This window comes from Silurus meridionalis, chromosome 21 (genome assembly GCF_014805685.1).
Source record: "Silurus meridionalis isolate SWU-2019-XX chromosome 21, ASM1480568v1, whole genome shotgun sequence".
Taxonomy (NCBI): domain Eukaryota; kingdom Metazoa; phylum Chordata; class Actinopteri; order Siluriformes; family Siluridae; genus Silurus; species Silurus meridionalis.
The window spans coordinates 11,125,850-11,145,125 of NC_060904.1; the positions used below are offsets into that span (position 1 = coordinate 11,125,850).

Here is a 19,276-nt window from a genome sequence, read left to right on the forward strand (position 1 = left end):
AGAATTCTTAGTTTCTATATTTTCAGGTATTTTCCCTTCACAATGATAAGTAAGGTGAGAAATTATGAGAGATATTGTCAATCTAAAGCTCTAACATACTCACCACCAGAATTACCCATAATGCAGTGCACTTAAACATCAACCCTTTACTTTAACAAATCAGCTGATGTTAAATTGGGGATCTCTATTTAAAATGTGTATAATAAATGCAATCAAATTTCAATAGATATTACACAAACGTAGTCTTCTTCATCTTCTTCTTCTTTAGGCTGCTCCCATTAGGGCACAGCAGAGCATTTGTCTCTATATCTCTGGACTCTACATCTGCCTCTTTACAAATTACCCACCTGCATGCCTTTCCTCATCACATCCATAAACCTCTTCCTTGGCCTTCCTCTTTTACTCCCTTCTGGCAGCTCCATCCTCAACATTTTTTCTTCCTATATACCCCATGTCCCTCCTCTGCACATGTCCAAACCATCTCAATCTCGCTTCCCTCAACTTGTCTCAAAAACGTGTTCCTTTAATAAACTAATTTCTAATCCTGTCCATCCTCGTCACTTACAATGAAAATCTCCGCATCTTCAGCTCTGCTACCTCCAGCTCCACCTTCTGTCTTCTAGTCAATGCCACTGTATCTAAAATATACAAGAGACTCCACCTTCAGAGCAGGGGACAAGGCGGCCTTGAAAACAGCAAGGGCCAAACGGTCCCGTGCCATCAGAGAGGCGAAGCGGGCACACGCAAAGAGAATCCACGGCCACTTCCAGAACAGCGGAGACACCCGGCGCATGTGGCAGGGCATCTAGGCGATCGCGAATTACAAGATAACGTCACCTGCTTGTGACCGTGGCGCCTCCCTCCCAGATGTGTTGAACAACTTCTACGCCCGGTTCGAGGTGCAGAACAACATGGTGGCAAGGAAGACCATCCCTCCTCCCAGTGACCAGGTGCTCTGTCTAACCACAGCTGAAGTGAGGAAAGCTCTATGCAAAGTAAACCCACGGAAGTCTGCTGGACCAGACAACATTCCTGGCAGAGTGCTCAGGGAATGTGCACAACGGCTAGCGGATGTCTTCACTGACATCTCCCTGAGCAGCGCCATTGTTCCGACGTGCCTCAAGACAACGACCATCATTCCAATGCCGAAGAAGTCTACTGTCTCCTGCCTCAATGACTATTGTCCTGTTGCACCCACACCCATCGTGATGAAGGGCTTCGAGAGGCTCGTCATGAGGCACATCAAGACCCAGCTTTCACCCGCACTGGACCCCATGCAGTTTGCATATCATCCAAACTGCTCCACGGACGATGCTATCTCCACAACCCTTCATCTGGCCCTTAACCACCTAGACAACAAGGACTCTTATGTAAGGATGCTGTTCATAGACTTCAGTTCAGCATTTAACACAATTGTCCCTCAGCACCTGATCGAGAAGTTGAGTTTACTGGGCCTGAACACCTCCCTCTGTAACTGGATCCTGGACTTCCTGACTGGAGCCCCTCAGGGCTGTGTGCTTAGTCCACTGCTGTTCACTCTGCTGACTCACGACTGTGTAGCAATGCACAGCTCGAATCATATCATCAAGTTCACCGATGACACAACCGTGGTGGGTTTAATCAGAAAGAACAACGAGTCAGCATACAGAGAGGAGGTGCAACGGTTACCAACGGTGTGGAGCCAACAACCTGTCTCTGAACGTCGACAAAACTAAAGAGATGGTTGTTGACTTCAGGAGAACACAGAGCGACTATTCTCCATTGATCATCGATGGATCCTCAGTGGAGATCGTCAAGAGCACCAAATTCCTTGGTGTTCACTTGGTGGATAACCTTGACTGGTCACTCAACACTAGCTCCATCACCAAAAAAGCCCAGCAGCGTTTTTACTTTCTGGGAAGGCTGAGAAAAGCTCATTTCCCTCCTGCCATTCTGACCATGTTCTACAGAGGGACCATTGAGAGCATCCTGAGCAGCTGCATCACTGCCTGGTTTGAGAACTGCACCGTCTCAGATCACAAGACCCTACAAAGGATAGTGAGGACAGCTGAGAAGATCATCGGAGTCTCTCTCCGCTCTATTATGGACATTTACACCACACGCTGCATCCGCAAAGCAAAAAGCATTGTGGACGACCCCTCACACACACTCTTCACTCTCCTACCATCAGGGAAGTGGTTCCAAAGCATTCGGGCCGCCACATCCAGACTCTGCAATATTTTTTGTCCTCAAGCTATCAGGCTCCTCAACAAAGAACTGAACTGAACTCTCACACACACTCACACACACACACATACACACAACTGTGTGACTGATCTGCACAAACCGGACTCAACACACACTCATACTCACTTCGTGTGACTGATCTGCACAAACAGGACTCAACACACATCACTGCGCACACCCATCATTCAGTACCACTCACACTAATCATTACCACAAAAATGTTTACATGCCGTTTTTGCACATCTTCCAGGATTACTGCTAATTGTTCTTTCGCACAATATTCTGTCCACATATTTTTGCCACTGTTCACATTATCTTTGTTGCTGCTATTTGTTTAATTGCACAATATTGTTTACATTTTTCTGCTACTGTGCACCTTATTTTATTTTGTTAGGACAGGTTTACTGGCGGAGCTATTTTGTGTTTTGTGTATTGTCTTGCACTGTCCTGTGTTGTCTTGCACTGTCTTGTGTTGTCTTTTTGCACTGTTTGCACCATTTGCACACGTACCTTATGTGGGAGGATCTTTCTACTAGTTCTTGGCCCTGTGTTTTTTTTTTCTGTTTCTGTGACTGTTGTTTTATGATGTTTTATGTAGCACCTGGGTTCTGGAAGAACGTTGTTTCATTTCACTGTGTACTGCATCAGCTATATATGGTTGAAATGACAATAAAAGCTTCCTGACTTGACTTGACTTGATATACAGCATTGCAGGTCTCACCACAGTCATTTAAGCTTTCCCTTTCATTCTTGCAGATGCCTTTTATCACAAATCACTCCTGCCACTCTCCTCCACCCACTAAACCCTGACTGCACTCTTATCTTTACTTCTCTAACACACTCTCTATTACTTTACACTGTTGACTCCAGGTCAACTCATTCACACACGTACTCTGTATTACTCCTACAGACTTTCATTCCCCTTGTCTCCAGCGCATACCTCCACCTCTCCAGGCTCTTTTCAATCTGCTCTCCATCATGTCAGCTATCAACTCCCTCCCTTTATTAGTCATAGTACCAACATTTAACGTACCAACCCACTCCACTCTTCTACACTTCTGCTTTCTTTGTAAATGTCTTCCTCCTCTCCTTCTCCTCTTTTAGCCAACAGTAGCCCAATTTCCACCAGTATCCTGTTGGCTAACAATATGTGTGTTGGTCGTTGGTAACCTAGGCCTCGACCAATCAGGAATGGAATTTATGTTTGTGATCTGCAAATTTTAATTTGCCATTTTTTACGCTGGATGCCCTTCCTAACGCAAACAAGTTCTAATGCCTATTTATCTGGGCTTGGGCCCAGCACTAAGAGTGCACTGGCTTGTGCAATGCCAATGGCTGGGTTTATACAAGCTTAGTGAGTACAGAAAACCCCAATTGGGATTAAGGTTGGTAGTATTTTTCCATGAAAGATGAAATCATATAAAATATAACTTGAACCCACACAAAAAATGTGAGTGTGAATGAAATTCAGCAGTGCAGACAATAAACCACACTTTAAACTGAACCCAATACCCTGGAGCTATGAGGCTGCGATGCTACCTGCTCCACCATCATGCCACCCTGTCTAAAATTGAGCAAACATAAACAAAGATTTATAGATTAAAGATATAAAGCTTCCTCACCGTGCCCCGCCGAAGGGCAAACTGTATAGAGTCCAGGTCAGAGACAGGACACCACACTTCCGCAATCAAACATTTCTGAGTGACATCAATATTGCAGAGGTTCAGTGTATGGTAGATGGCCTTCATCTTCCTCACTTTGATGAACCACACACGCAAAGTTTTAGCAGCAGCCTGAAGAACCCTCTGCCGATGATCCTCAGTTTGATTAAGCACCTGCATTAAATAACACATGATATTTGTGTCAGATTGATTTGATTGGTTAAGGCTATATCCCTTGATCTTAGAATGACATTTGACACTACTGTCCACTTTAATAAGAACATATTTGTTCTTATTCAAGAGAGTAGAGTGTATTTTATTATGATTGCTCTTATTAATAAGGTGTTTCAGTCTGCAGACCCACTGTTTTTTGCATAATTCTGTGTATACTCTGGAAAGGGTTGTGCGTGAAATTCCCAGATCAGCATTCTCAAAACAGTCAAACCAGCCCACCTGATACTAAAAAGATGTTTCCCCTTTTCTGATGTTAAATGTGGTCATTAATTGAAGCTATTGACCTGTATCCTAATGAGTTATGCATTGTGCTGCAGCTATATTGCTGATTATATAACTGAATAAATGAGCAGGATATAGTTGTTTTTAACAAAGTGTATCAAAAAATACAGTATAAATTATTAAAATCTTGTTAGCATAAAACTAATGGGGCTTTACTTAGATTATCATGATTTTACCTTTGGGTACAAGAAGACTACATAAATCAATTTCCATGTTTCTAGATTTTCTCCAAATAGAAACACCTTTGTTTAATTCTTGCTTTTTTCTGTTATTAAAACCATTAAAACCTTAATATACTGCATATTATTAAAGCTTAATGTATTTGCCATTTTGACCTTTGGCAATTTTTTTTGCCCAGGAATGTTGACATTTTGCATATTCAAATGCAGATTACATTAACAGGAATAGAACAAGCACACACACATATATAATATAAATAAAATCCATTTATACGTTTCTGCCTAATTTAACAAAAAAATACATGGACCCAATTTGTGCAGGCACCATATATATTTCTATTCCACTGTATACCTCCCCTGCATAGATCTGTTACTGGAATTCTTCACTTTTTGCAAAGAAAATTTGCCAAGTGGTTGCTGGGTTAAGATAATTATCAAATTTTTCATGGAACAAAAATCCTGGAATTGAGCAGTTGAAACCTGAGTGAAAAATAATATTCTGTCCATTTGTTAATCCCTAATTGATTTTGGTCATAAAATTCTTAAAAAATTTAGCTCCCTATAAATTATAAATACCATCTGAAGGTCATCAATGCGGGTGCTGACACCAGCTGCCATTTCTTTCCTCTCCTGTGGGGTTTCAGGACAGGGGTACAGGGATGCGCGAAACCTAATAAATGAATTCATGAATAAATATAGGTGAAAGGTAGTAGTAAAAAAGATATGTGTAGAACATTTAATAAAAGGCATTGATTAATAAATTGAATCTCTTTTCGAGTCTTACAACATGTTTTAAAACTGTTGTCTTGCATACATTTATAAACACCTCTATCTCACCAGCCACTGAACACCTTAACATAATAACTATGGAAATTGGTCAACCATAGAAAGATTTTTAGTGTTATTAACTTTCTGGTAGAAGATTTAAGATGTGTATTATGTATATGTTCAAAGCTTAAAAATTAATATCAGTTAGTACTTTAAAGTGATCTTTATAATTTACTGTGTTTGTGCCCACAGCAAAGCTTAACAATGTGTAAATATTAATTGAATAGTAACATACCCTTCACAGATCTTCTTTACACGATTTTTTAGTTGGTCCCCTTGGAAAAAGATGATAAATACTGACTTATGAACTTGATCTCCCTGTAAGACAAATAAATTGCAGCTATAAGTTTTACAATCATATTATTAAGTTCTGTAGTACAAAACAAGTATAGCACAATTAACATTCAAAATATAGTTAGTGTCTATATTAGACAAATTATTTTATATATACAAAAGTACAAACAAATGAATGGAACAGTAGGGCTCACTGTTGTGGGGTCTTCAAGGGGGTCCTCAATTTCAGCCAGCCGTAAAAACACATTGCCACGGCAAACCCTCCAAAGCATCCGCTCAAAAGTGGGTATACGTTCACGGCTTATTACACCAGCAACAAACCTGAAAAGCCAATATGCATTATACAATGTTGATATAAACTCTTGATATATGGGTACTTCGTAAACAATGGCATTAGGTACTAGGACCTTGAGTATATTAGAGTAGACTAACCCAAGCCGCAGTGGGGCTCCTCTCCCAGCCTCACTGGGATCCAACAGAGATGAAGTCTCCTCCAGCAAATTAGGATCTTCCATCTAGTAATAATGACAATACAAATAATGAAGCAATTAACTTAAGGCTATGTCACATAAAAAATAAAAAACAATATACTGGGTTCGATCCCCGGTCAGGGAACCAACCCCAGCCACTCTCAGTGCAGGTCCCAAGCCCAGATAAATTGGGGAAGGTTGCGTTAGGAAGGGCATCCAGCTTAAAAACATGTGCCAAATCAAACATGCGGAGGATTCGCTGTGGCAACCCCTAACGAGAGAAAAGAAAGAAAGTTTATACTGTAGGGTCAGGTAGATGTAGATACATTCAAACCAACCAAGTTTTCTCAATTCTGATGGTCGATCTGAAGCTGCAAACCTGCTGTACCAGGATGCACTATGTAAATAAATAAGGTAAGCTTAAGTCAAAAGTCTGCTTGGAAACCTTGGGTCCTGACATGTAGTTGTTGCTTTGACACATGCCATCTACCCAAATATTGCTGCAGACAAAGTACATCACTTCATGAGTATTTCCTATTTTTGGCAGGGGGCTTCCTTCAACAAGATAATGTGTGCTGCCACCTTGCAAAAATGGTAAAAAAAATTATTTTGGAAAGACTTATGTTTTGACTTGGCCTCCAAATTTCCAAGACCTTAATCTGATAAGTAGTTAAACAGTGGATATTTCTCACTGCAGGTGTTTGTATTGTGTTTTTATTATTTATAATCAAACCCAAATAAGGATGGGTTCCCCTTTGAGTCTGGTTTCTCTCAAGGTTTCTTCCTCATACCATCTAGTGGAGATTTTCCTTGCCCCAGGCTTGCTAATTGGGGATAAATACACATAGTTCATTTATTACAATTATTACATTCTGCTTTGAGAAAATATCCATTGTAAAAAGCACTATAGAAATAAACTTGAATTGAATTGAATGGAATTTATGTTCTGATATGTAACTTTATGTTGTGTAATGTAGCTCTATGTTGTTTAATGTACTGTAGCACCAGGGTTCTGGAGGAATGTTGTCTCATTTCACTGTGTACTGTGCCAGCTATATATGTTAGAAATGACAATAAAAGCTTCTTGACTTGAGTTGACCTGGATTGGATCCACATTATTGTGCTCCCTTAAGGTCACAAATAAGTGGTCAGTGACCTTTTGGCTGCCCCTTATTTCTAATGCACATTTACACATGCATACTCAGATGGTATGACAGGTAGAGATGGTGTGTTTGGCCACTGCATAAAATGTTTGAATTCTGTTCCTCAAAAGCAGACATTGTGCACCAACCACTTATACATGCTACATGCCAGGCAGAGTAATGTAGAACCAGAAAAAAGGTCTAGTGACAGATTGATGGACTTCTGCATAATCACGTGTTTCATATTTTTTTTCCCGAATTTTTTATGTGGCAACCTTATTCCAAAATGGATTAAATTAATGATTCTCTTCAAATTCTACAAACAATATCCCATAATGACAACATGTTTCATTTGTTTGAAATCTTTTCTAGAAGTAGACATAGACATTGAAAACTAATGTTTTTCTCTAAAGGTGAACTGTGCTCATGGTATAAATCTTTAAATATAAATGCAATTTCAAATGTATTATTATGCTTTGAAATTCTTTTTTTTGTTGTGGCAGAATTATTGTGTCCAAATGCTTTATACTTATCAGTATAAAGTATGTACAGTAAATAATACTAATTTATATAAATATAATACATATTATAAATCTCTGTTCCTCCTGGATTTTAATAAAAACATTTTTATTGATGGGTACACAAAATAAAAAAATAAAAAAACAGTAAATTCTACTAATAAAAACATCACAGGTCATCATTAACTAAACCTTTTCATGTAAAATAAGTAACTTAGGCTGCACTTGGCTTCTATGCATATTCAAACACATTAAGACTAATTTGTGTTCAGTAAAATGTTTTCTCAAAAGCATCTGTATTCAACATCACAGAAACAGATCTAATAATCAAAGACCAGACCTCATCAAAGAACTGCTGGGTACGTCTTAGGATGTGCTTTAATTCAGTCAGCTCCAAGAAATTCTTCTTCAGAGCTTCTTGGTTAGTGTTGATTTCCTTCAATTCATTTTCCAGTTTCTCAAAAGTTGCCTGTAAATGAAAAAATAAAAATAAAAATGCAAAAAAAGTGTAGAACTTATATGTATAACCAAATACTATTGTCATAGCTGGTTTATATTTTCAGTATAAAACGTTTTAGTTTAAACATTATACCCTATATTGCATAACAGAACAACAACAAAAAAAACCCATAAATATAGACCTCAAGATCAATCATGTCCCGTGGAAATGGTACTTCTGGATTTTCACCAGTGTCTACAGTGGGAATGTTGGCTTTCTTAATCTCCTTTTCTACAAATCCTGTGAAAAATGACATCAACATGTTTTATAACTCATTAGGACTACCACAACAATTTTTCAGATTTTCATAAAGCACCTTTTTTGCTTTAAGTTTTTTCTCAAAAAATTCACAAGGCAGCTTACATTTCTTAGAACAGACCTCTGATGTTTACCACAAAAAGAAAGTATAATTACCCATATATTTATTATTTAAAATGAGTGACACACCTTCACTTTAAAGAAAACAAAATTTCCATATTTTCAATGAAGTGTCATTAATGTTGTTGTGTATGACTCACGCAGCTTTCTATCCATTTCCTCACAGCGCCTCACTTCATTCACAAATTTCCTCTGGAACACATTCACATCGGGGTTGAGCTACAAAAAAGTTGATGACATGGTTAGTTATTTTACTTTCAATGCAAGAAAAGAAATGAAGAGGCTCATACTTGTCAGACAAGCAGTGTATTGAAATATTGTGAAACAATTAATCATATTATAGTGCTTGCAAGTGAAATGTTTTAATTATTATTTTCAATGATATGATGAAGATGATGATGATCATCATAAAGATGATTATGAATATTATAAATTTTTTATCATTATCATTATTATTATTATTATTATTAGTATTATTATTATTATTATAATTATTATTATTATTATTATAATTATTATTATTATTATTGTTGTTCGTTGTACTGATAGTGGGGTAAAACCTTTAGCGATTGTACGGATTCTACTTTTACACATTTATATTTATTTGGGGCTAATAATAGAAAACAGTCTCTGTTACCTTCAATGCAAAATAAACATGTGTTTACAATAATACATTTCCAAAAAGAAAAGTCAACGTCAAATAAATTTAATTCGCTATTGATGGTGAACTTGCTAAAACAGAATTCAGGGCATATGTACACAACATTGTAAAACATTTTGACCAAACATGTAAGAACATGAGAAAACATCTAACATGAGAAAATGTCTATGCCCTAAAGCAGTGGTCCCCAACCCCGTGGGTCAATAGGTAACGGGCCACACAGAAAGAATACATAACTTACATTATTTCCGTTTTATTTATTATCTGATTCTAAACAGTTTTATTTTGGAAAATTCCCGGATGTCTTACCTCCATCAGCTACCTTCTTAAAGGGGCTGCTCTGGCCAGTAACACATAATACATAACCACTAAATTCAAACCCCCAAGCTAGAACAATGAACAAAAAACAACACAGTGGATTTACGTTTATTATTACATTTAGAAAATACCAGTTTTTATGCCGGTCGTTATTATTTTATTTTGTTGTATTTATCCGCCACACCTTAAAGGCCGGTCTGTGAAAATATCGTCTGACATTAAACCACTCTGTGGCGCAAAAAAGGTTGGGGACCGCTGCCCTAAAGGACTACAAGAAGTTTAGTCTAAATCCACTTTAGGGTTCACTCTAATTTACAAATTAGATAAACTATTCATACGTTTTATAGTCTTTCTCTATTGTCAAGGGGTGTGGTAGAAAGTGCTTGAGTCCCCTAATTGCTGCTTTTAACCATTTGCCAAATTATTCAAAGTTGTTTCACCTCACTGTAATTGCATACCAATAATCTTTACAGTTTTGAGATTCACATCTTTACATTTTTCAATACTATGTATGTACATTATTATTCATGACAGACTTGATCCTTCTTGATCATTGTGCATTACAATGTTCTACACATTTCTAGCCAGATGTTCTGCCATTTCACAGAGATTTTTAGATGCTTTCTGCTGGAGGGTGTTGTTGCTATACCTTCCTCTTTAAATACACTAAAGGTGTTCATTTGGATTTAAGTCAGGTAACATATTTGTTCATAGTTTTAACTTTTTTCTTCCATAGAAGCTCATATAAGATTTTGGCAGTGTGCTTTGGATTATTACTATGCTGGAATGTTCTTTTTATGCCAAGCTTTCAAAGATGGGCAGGTTTCTTATAATCCATGATTTTGGGATATTCACAAACATTCATAGTTCTATCTATAAATTTCAACCCAACAGTGTTTTCGCTTTTATCACACGCCCACCTCCTTGCTTTACTGTTGGGATTCAAGCCAGGTTTACACTAAAGACTTGGGATCTTAATCAAACAAATTTATCTTTTTTTCTTATCTGACCAAAGAATGTACTCCAAAAAATCCATCAAGCTTCTTTTTGTGTTCTTCAACAAAGTTTAATCTCACAGGTTTTTGCTGGAGAGAGAAAGCAAGAACTTCAAGAATCAAGAATCTTGGATGCTCTCCATAAAGTTTGACATTGTGCAAAGTGCTTTGCTCAGTTTTTATAGCTAGATTGTGCAAGGAGTGCACTGTCCGTGCATGGCACAATTTTAAGAGGTAGGCCACTGTGGAATGGGTTAGTAATATTGTGGCTCATTCTACACCTCCTGGTTACTGTTCCAGCTGATTTTTAATTAGTCATCGATCTACACATATCTGTGTGAAATCTCACAATCACTTTTTTTTTTTTTATTCTTCTGGGAGTTGCTTTCCTTGTGAACTTATGATGAGTCAGTCTACAGGTCAAAAATTTAGAAAGTTCTAGTCCACTTAGGTGATTTTACAGGTCAAAAATATTTACAGTGCACCCGGAAAGTATTTACAGCACTTCATTTTTCCCACATTTTGTTATGTTACAGCCTTATTCCAAAATGGATTCAATTAACTATTTTCCTCAAAATTCGAACAAACTTTACAATACAAACTCAAACAATACCCCATAATAGCAATGTGAAATAAATGTGTTTAAAATATTTGCACATTTATTATAAATTAAAAAAAAATGAAAAAATTACATGTACATAAGTATTTACAGCCTTTGCTCAATACTTTGTTAAAGAACCTTTTGGCAACAATTACAGCCTTAAGTCTTTTTAAGTATGATGCTATAAGCTTGGCACAACTATTTTTGTGCTGATTCTCCCATTCTTCTTTGCTGAACCTCTCAAGATTCATCAGGTTGGATAGGGAGCATCGGTGCACAGCCATTATCAGATCTCTCCAGAGATGTTCAGTCAGGTTTAAGTCTGGGCTCTGGCAGGGCCACTTAAGGACATTCACAGAGTTGCCACCATTTTTTTTTTTATCTTGGCTGTGTGCTTAGGTTCCTTGTCCTGTTGGAAGATAAACCGTCACAACAGACTGAGGTTGCGATCGCTCTGGAGCGGGTTTTTTAAAGGATGTTTCTGTACATCGCTGCATTCATCTTTTTCTTGAGCCAGACTAGTCTCCCAGTTCCTGCCACCACCTTCCTCCAGACATGAAGTTTGGCATTCAGGCCAAAGATTTAATTCTTTGTTTCAATCTTAGAGTCCTTCAGGTGCCTTTTGTCAAACTACAGGTGGGCTGTCATGTGCCTTTTACAGAGGAGTGGCTTCCATTTGGCCACTCTACCATATAGACCTGATTGGTGGAGTGCTGCCGAGATGGTTGTTCTTCTGGAAGATTCTACTCTCTTCACAGATAAACACTGGAGCTCTTTCTGCGTGACCATCAGACAAAAGAGTGGTTCCAAACATCTTCTATTTACGGATAATTGAAACCACTCCAGATCTGTGGCTCAATACAATCTCAGAGGTCTACAGATAATTCCTTGGACTTCATGGCTTGTTTTGTGCTCTGACATGCACTATTACTGTGGGACCTAATATAGACAGGTGAATTTACCACAGGTGGACTCCACTCAATTTCAGAAACACCCAAAGGATGATCAGTGGAAACAGGATGCACCTGAGCTTAGTTTTAAATGCATCATGGCAAAGGCTGTAAATACTTATGCGCATGTGATTTTTTTTCAAAGAATTCAAACAAACTTCTTTCACTTATTTCACAACTTCATTATGGGGTATTGTTTGTAGAATTTTTAGAAAAATAATTAATTTAATCCATTTTGGAATAAGGTTGTAACATAAAATGTGAAAAAAGTGAAGTGTAAATACTGTATTTTGGATGGCTCATATAAGGAAATATTCTAATTGGAAATAATGCAATGCAAAGGGGTGATATTTTTTTTTTAAATAAAATATAGTTCTCTGTTTCTGCATGATCCATCCTGATGCTCTACTTCAGCTTGGAGCTTCTTTAATCTTAAAATTTACCTGATGGTGGCCCCACATGGATATGAGAAGTTCAGTCCAAAGCTTCACATTAATACTATATATTTAACGATAAATACTATGATGAAAGATGCTCAGAACATAATTATATTTGTATGAATTTATGGCATACAGAATAGTAATTAAAATGTATTAACTTGATATCAAAATAGTATTAGAATTACAATAGTAACTAAATATATATATATATATATATATATATATATATATATATATATATATATATATATATATATATATATATATATATATAAAATCTTTTTTTTATTGTTGAAAATTGTTTTTTTTTCCCATTAAAATCAATCCTTATTTATTAATTTAATCTCCTTGCAAGCACAATAGCAAAAACATCCCTCAAGAAGTGCATATCAATAAGCAGTTTTTACTGTCCTCTACTAAATATGCTACTAAATATTTGAATACTTACATCTCTGAACTGCACCATTCCCAGCTCCCCAAGTTCACTGACACAACAATATGCAGCCTCAGACTGAAGGAAAAGCTGGGCTAGGGTCATCTCCTCACTACGGAATAGCTCTCCCATTTTGCTCCACTGCGCACACAGTTAGCACCGCAGAAAGAAATAGGGCATCTAAAGCTAACACAAGCCTGGAAAATAAAATGTATAGTTTATTAGCATTTACATAGAAAACATGTTAAATTTGTATTAAAACTGTATTTTGTAAATTAGTAAATATAGTCATCTGGACAGCCCTGTGTCTACCCACAGTACTTGAAATCAATCCATCTTCCCCCCCTTTACAGGAGCATTTGCAAGGTGTATATGTAAGTGCTATTGTTTATGATATTGGTAATCAGTGATAACAAACTGTATTTTATTATTTAAAATATTGTTATATTAATAATATATTTGTGTGTATGCAGGATCAAACAACATTTCTTACTCTCCTGAGAAAACATATAGCTGTTATCACTTAGGGTTTAATGTATTCACTATTGTTGCCAGCTATTTTGACAATAATAGCTGTATGTTGAGTTATTTTCAGAGGACAGTATATCTGTACTGCTATCCAAGCTGCACACTGACAACTCTAAAATATATCTAGGTTTCATTTCTACTAGCATTACTAAAATGAAATTTTAGGGGTGTATTCACTTTTGTGAGACACCTCCATAGTCATATAATAGTTATTTGCAAACAGTTTTTTGTCCTGAATAGAAGACTCCAAAATTGTCCATGATGTGGAAAAAATACTACTTTAAAATCAGCAACTCAATTTTTAGCAAATTCAGACTAAACATAACATTCCACACCCTCGTTTGCTGTCAGATGCAATACAAATACAAAAGCATTTTTTATTGTAATGATGACATATGTTCAAAAAGATACTGACTGATACTGATACAGACAATGAAATAAATCTTAAAGTCATATATATTATCAGTATAGTGCTGCCTAAATAGTTTTAGTAATAAACATCACACTGATCACTGTAAATTTGTTTTCATTTAGTAGTATAACTTCTATGTGTCAGAAAGTATTCAGAACATTCAAATAGGACTTAATCCAGGTTTGCAATGTCTAGTTCAGACATGAAATTGCTGATTATTTATTTATATCTAGGGTTAGGGTTAGGGTTAGGGTTAGGGTTGACTAAATTGCCAGGCTCCATCTCTTTGTGCACTATGAGTATTACCATTCAATCTCTCTCTGTTCTATATCTACCCTTTTCCACTCCAGAACCAACTCTTACCTAGACATTAATGATGGTGTCTTACACCACGATGAACCTGGCTGTAATCAAAACTAAGAGGGAAAAACTGCAAAATACCTGCAGCAAACCCTCTGTCCTCTCTACAAACCTAACATCAGAATGCTGGAATAACCAACATCACATTTACAATCACCATGTCAATTTAGGGACAAAATCACTCCTTGATTCAATTAAACTTAAAATAATATGCTCGCACCTAACAACGTTTGCGTTTGCATGTGAACCGCTTTTACTGAGGTGATGTGCACTAAATGTCAACAGACCACTATAATTTAAAATGACCTTAGGTACTAATTACACAGTTTACTTTTACCCAGTACAAGTAATAAAACCCTTTTGATTTTAAGCATATCAAATATTAAACACACACCTCAGTTAAAATCTTTTTAAATCTATATTCTACACATCTACATTCTACACAAAAGCTGCACACTCCAACACTTGCCGCTCCCGCAGTTCAGTTAACATTGTTGAAATATTTTTTACATAACATGCTGATGATTACTTTATGCCTTAAATTTATAGTTTTGAGATGTTATTAAATTATTGACAGAATTTTGTTAATTAAATGCACTCCTATTTACAGACAACATGCTAACTATAAAAAATTACCTGAATAATTATTTGAAAATTATTAAATTATTATTTTTTTTTATTTACTTGCTCTAGTACATTTCCATGGTTTTATGAACAATGGATGATTGCCAGTGATTGACTGGATGCAACACATTATACATGTATGCACAAGACCTTCTGAAGCAAGGAAATATAGTCATAGGGTTATTTCCATATAAGAAGTGGGACATTTTGGCAATGAACATTGAGCTGGATTCATATGACTGCCACTTGTAGCTATTCATAATTCTCTACATCCCGATAAAAGCACCAGCTTTGGTCACAGAAAAGCAGCTCTATAGCATGATGCAACTGCTATGTTGCACCATGTGTACTGTGTGGTGGGCTTCTGGAATTATATAATCCAGACATGTGAAGAATATGGGTGTGTCTTTTCACAAGTAGAACGTAATCAGTACTTTTTTAAAGATATTCCTGCAGCTCCTGAAATGTTGGCATCTTAGGGCAAGGCTGACTGTGATTGGTTCATTCTAAACATAAGCACATTCCTAATTATAAAGTAAGCCCCCTCAATATTGAAATTTACTTACTTTGCCATCCACCTCAGACTGTGTTGCTAGAATACAGCACAGTGTGATCAGAGAAGCTCAAATCAGTGTCCCTCTGCAATTACTGTGACCTAAGTGCCACATAGGTTTTTCATAAATAACTCACTAAATAAGTCCCCTCAGCAAATACAATTATTTTGTTTCTGAAGCAAACAAACCATGCAGATTCAACAATAAATGAATATAGATAAAATGTAAATCAAAATGTAAATCAAAATCCTGTATTTACATTTAGATCTGTTAAAAAACTTTAAACAAAACATGTTGTTTAAACCTACACATTTTAAGGGATCAAATTCATGTGCCTGAAAGGTTTTTCTTGTTACCCAGTTGTGATCTGTTAGATTTTTTTTATTTAAATAATCAGTGTTTTTATTAATTTTTATTGATGATGTAACATCATGTAGCATTATGTAACCTTTGGTAGCAGTGGAATAAATTAAAAAGTCTACACAAACATTTTATTTGCCAATTTACAGAGAAAAGCATTTACATGACTTCACATGAAGCAAGACAGTGCCCTAAGACACACTGCCAACACAACAAAGGACTTCATCAGGAGAGAAAACTGGAGGTTTAACACCAGCCTTGTGAATTACCAGACCTAAACACAACTGGGCATTCCCAATTAAAGAAATGATCCAAAACAAACAACTACTGAAAACTGCCTGGGAATGCATCCCAAAAGAAGAATGCAACAGTTCGGTGATGGCAGTGATAGAGTATTTGCAAGCTAAGGGTATGGAGAAAACCTGTGTTGAGGAATGGAAAAACCCCCACTCAAGATTGAAAAATGCAATGCTTATAGAGATCTAGAAAGCTCAAAGCTGTAATTGCTGCAAAATAACATATTATATTATAATATAAACAATTAAGCAGCTTTTATTTTAATAATAATTTAGAAAGCATCTAATTTATTTTATTAGATTTATCTATTTAATGTTAATTTAATGTTTAACTTATTTAATGTTAAATCTTTTTATAAAAATGCTTACATTTAAACAGAAAGATATACTCCTGCTTAAATACTTAAATTTGATGTTGTGACAAGGTGAAAAGAAATAATCACTGGGGAGAATGCTTTGTGGAGGTTCTTTAAAATGATGTTATTAAATGCTTAGCTTTAACTTTGTTATATTTATTGTGCTTCGTTCAATAATGAATACAAATTAACCTTTAAAAACCCATGTCAATATCTGTTTACTGCTGATAGATTCTGAATGTGCATTACTACTCTACATATGCAGGCCTAAATTAAATTAAATATTACACTTCAATTAGGCCTATGTGGATGACAATCATTATTTAAATGATATAAAATATTTTATCTGCAATTATAAAACATCCGTGCTCACTGTTTAAGAATCGTCAAATCGACAATGACAAAATCTAACAGTCTCCCAGTAAAGCCATAATCCCCGCACAGCGCTGCAGCATCCTCCTCTGTGTCCTTGATGGTGTCAGGGCGCCATTGCTCGCTTCCGCTTTCAGCATCACTGATGCAGAATATGATTCATATCCCGTGTACAGGATGTCTATTAGAGACATCAGTACTATTGAATTACAGCAAAAAAATAACGGTGGATGCGTAAGATGCATGTGATACAAACAGATTATGAACACACAGCATTGGGTCTGAAAAAATATAGAAATAAAAGAATCAAAATGCTCTGACAGCTAGATTCATCTTATATACACCGGATTTCGGATCAGGTTTCGCAGTGTAGCGGTTCTCCCTGATGTACAAATGTTAGGAGGTTGTACAGCACAAGAGAATGAATGGTAAAATGCATACGATCGATATTGCTTTATGTGAATTTGATCCAAACAGTTTATCTATTTTACTGTTTTTTTTCCCCAAAATAAAAATCGCTTACCTTTATTTAGAGAAGACGCGTTCAGTCCTGGACAACTGCCTGCTCCCTATTCCACCGTGAACAGATGACGCTGACGTCACTAGCTCGGCGAGAATTAACCACGTGATCAGATTATTCCCAGTAAGACGTAGCAGCGCCACTGAGAGCAAGCAAACAACCTTTGATGATAGTGTGGGGTTTCCCAAGCTCTCTAAATGTCGCATACTAGGTTTTTCTGTGTTCCTTCTTATATGTATATAATCTCCAAAGATATTGGCAAGATTTGTTAAATGCTTAGATGTAGTGGTATTGCAGAACAGTGTAGTCCTTTTTGGTGCAAACAATAAAAATATCATCTAAATATACACTCTTTTGACATGATTTTTTTTGTTTTGTTTTTTTTCCCCAACAATTGCTTTGTAATAAAGGCATAGTTTACCTGGTAGGATTTTTTGGGGCTGATTTCAGGAGTATATTAATTCTATTCATTGGAACTGTCAAAGGTATTTTACTTCCTACACCTTTTAGGACCTGCCGAGATGCTGTCTGCACTTTGTAAGAAGTATTTTACATGACAGTTTTAAATTATTTTTAAATAATGACACCAAAATTATATACAGTATCAGTGCATATGCTCCACAAGTGGGTTGTGAGATGGATGAAAAAGAAAGATTTGGTGTGAGTTAGATGAAGTGGAAGAAGGTGAACCTAGGAATGAAAGATTGGTGATTGGATCAGACTTCAATGGGCATGTTGGTGAAGGAAACAAAAGTGATGAGGAGGTGATGGGTAGTTATGGCCTTAAGGAGAGGAATGTAGAAGGGCAGATGGTAGTAGGTTTTTTATGAAAAGAGTGGAAATGGCAGTGGTGAATGCTTATTTTAAGAAGCTATGCTTCTCTTAGCTGTGACATATCAGAGTGGAGAAAAGGTGTACATGGGTGGACTACATTCTATGCAGGAGATGCAAAGAGGAGGAGAAAAGTGAGGACTGGAAAAAGAATAAGGTGGTTGTAACTGAAAGAGGAATAGATTTAGGAAGGAGGTCAGACAGGGTCTTGTGGTGGTTAAGAGGATGATTGGGCTGGATGATTGGAAGAAGTAAGTAAGGAGAAAACTAAGAAGATACATGGTGTGACATCTGGAAGACAAAGAGACACGGTGGTGGAATGCGGAAGTGCAGTAAAGCGTAAGGAGAAAGAGTACAAGGAGATGCAGCAGCTGGTGAAGAGGGATGTGGCAAAAGCAAAAGAAAAGGCATATGATGAGCTGTGTGGGAAGTTGGACACTAAGGAAGGAGAAAAGGATTTGTACCGATTGGCCAGGCAGAGGGACCTAGCTGGGAAGGATGTGCTGCAAGTTAGAGCAATAAAGAATGAAGATGGAAATGTGTTGACTAGTGAGGAGAGTGTGTTGAGAAGGTGGAGGGAGTATTTTAAGAAGCTAATGAATGAGGAAAATTAAAGAGAGAAAATGTTGGATGATATGGAGATGGTGAAGCAAAAGTGGATAGAGGATGAAGAGTATGAAGAGGATGAAGAGTGCAAAGTCAGTTGGACCAGATGACATACCAGTAGAAGCATGGAGATGTTTAGTAGAGATAGCAGTGGTGTAACCAGATTGTTTAACAAAATTGATTGGAATTCTAGATGCCTTTGCGATGTTTGCGGATGATATTGTGATTTGAAGAGCCTGGAGAGGTGGAGGTACACGCTGGAGAGAAGGGGAGTGAAAGTCAGTAGAAGTAAGACAGAGTACATGTGTGTGTGAATGAGAGGGAGGGCAGTGGAGTGGTGTGGTTGCA

General features: G+C 36.7%; 1 protein-coding gene across 3 annotated transcripts in view; it reads right to left on the bottom strand.

The window, feature by feature from the left end:
• The window catches only part of atp6v0a1b (ATPase H+ transporting V0 subunit a1b), a 30,293-nt gene extending 12,690 nt beyond the window's left edge, over positions 1-17,603 (bottom strand). For all 3 annotated transcript variants that reach the window (XM_046833699.1, XM_046833698.1, XM_046833697.1), the window contains exons 1-10: positions 17,495-17,603; positions 13,125-13,306; positions 8,852-8,930; positions 8,476-8,573; positions 8,175-8,303; positions 6,137-6,219; positions 5,899-6,025; positions 5,646-5,728; positions 5,159-5,252; positions 3,849-4,061 (exon numbers count right to left, since the gene is read on the bottom strand). In XM_046833699.1, coding sequence (XP_046689655.1) covers positions 3,849-4,061; positions 5,159-5,252; positions 5,646-5,728; positions 5,899-6,025; positions 6,137-6,219; positions 8,175-8,303; positions 8,476-8,573; positions 8,852-8,930; positions 13,125-13,241 — 1,023 coding nt within the window. In that variant the 5' untranslated portion in view covers positions 13,242-13,306; positions 17,495-17,603. The remainder of the gene's footprint in view (positions 1-3,848; positions 4,062-5,158; positions 5,253-5,645; positions 5,729-5,898; positions 6,026-6,136; positions 6,220-8,174; positions 8,304-8,475; positions 8,574-8,851; positions 8,931-13,124; positions 13,307-17,494) is intronic.
• Positions 17,604-19,276: the final 1,673 nt, after the last annotated feature.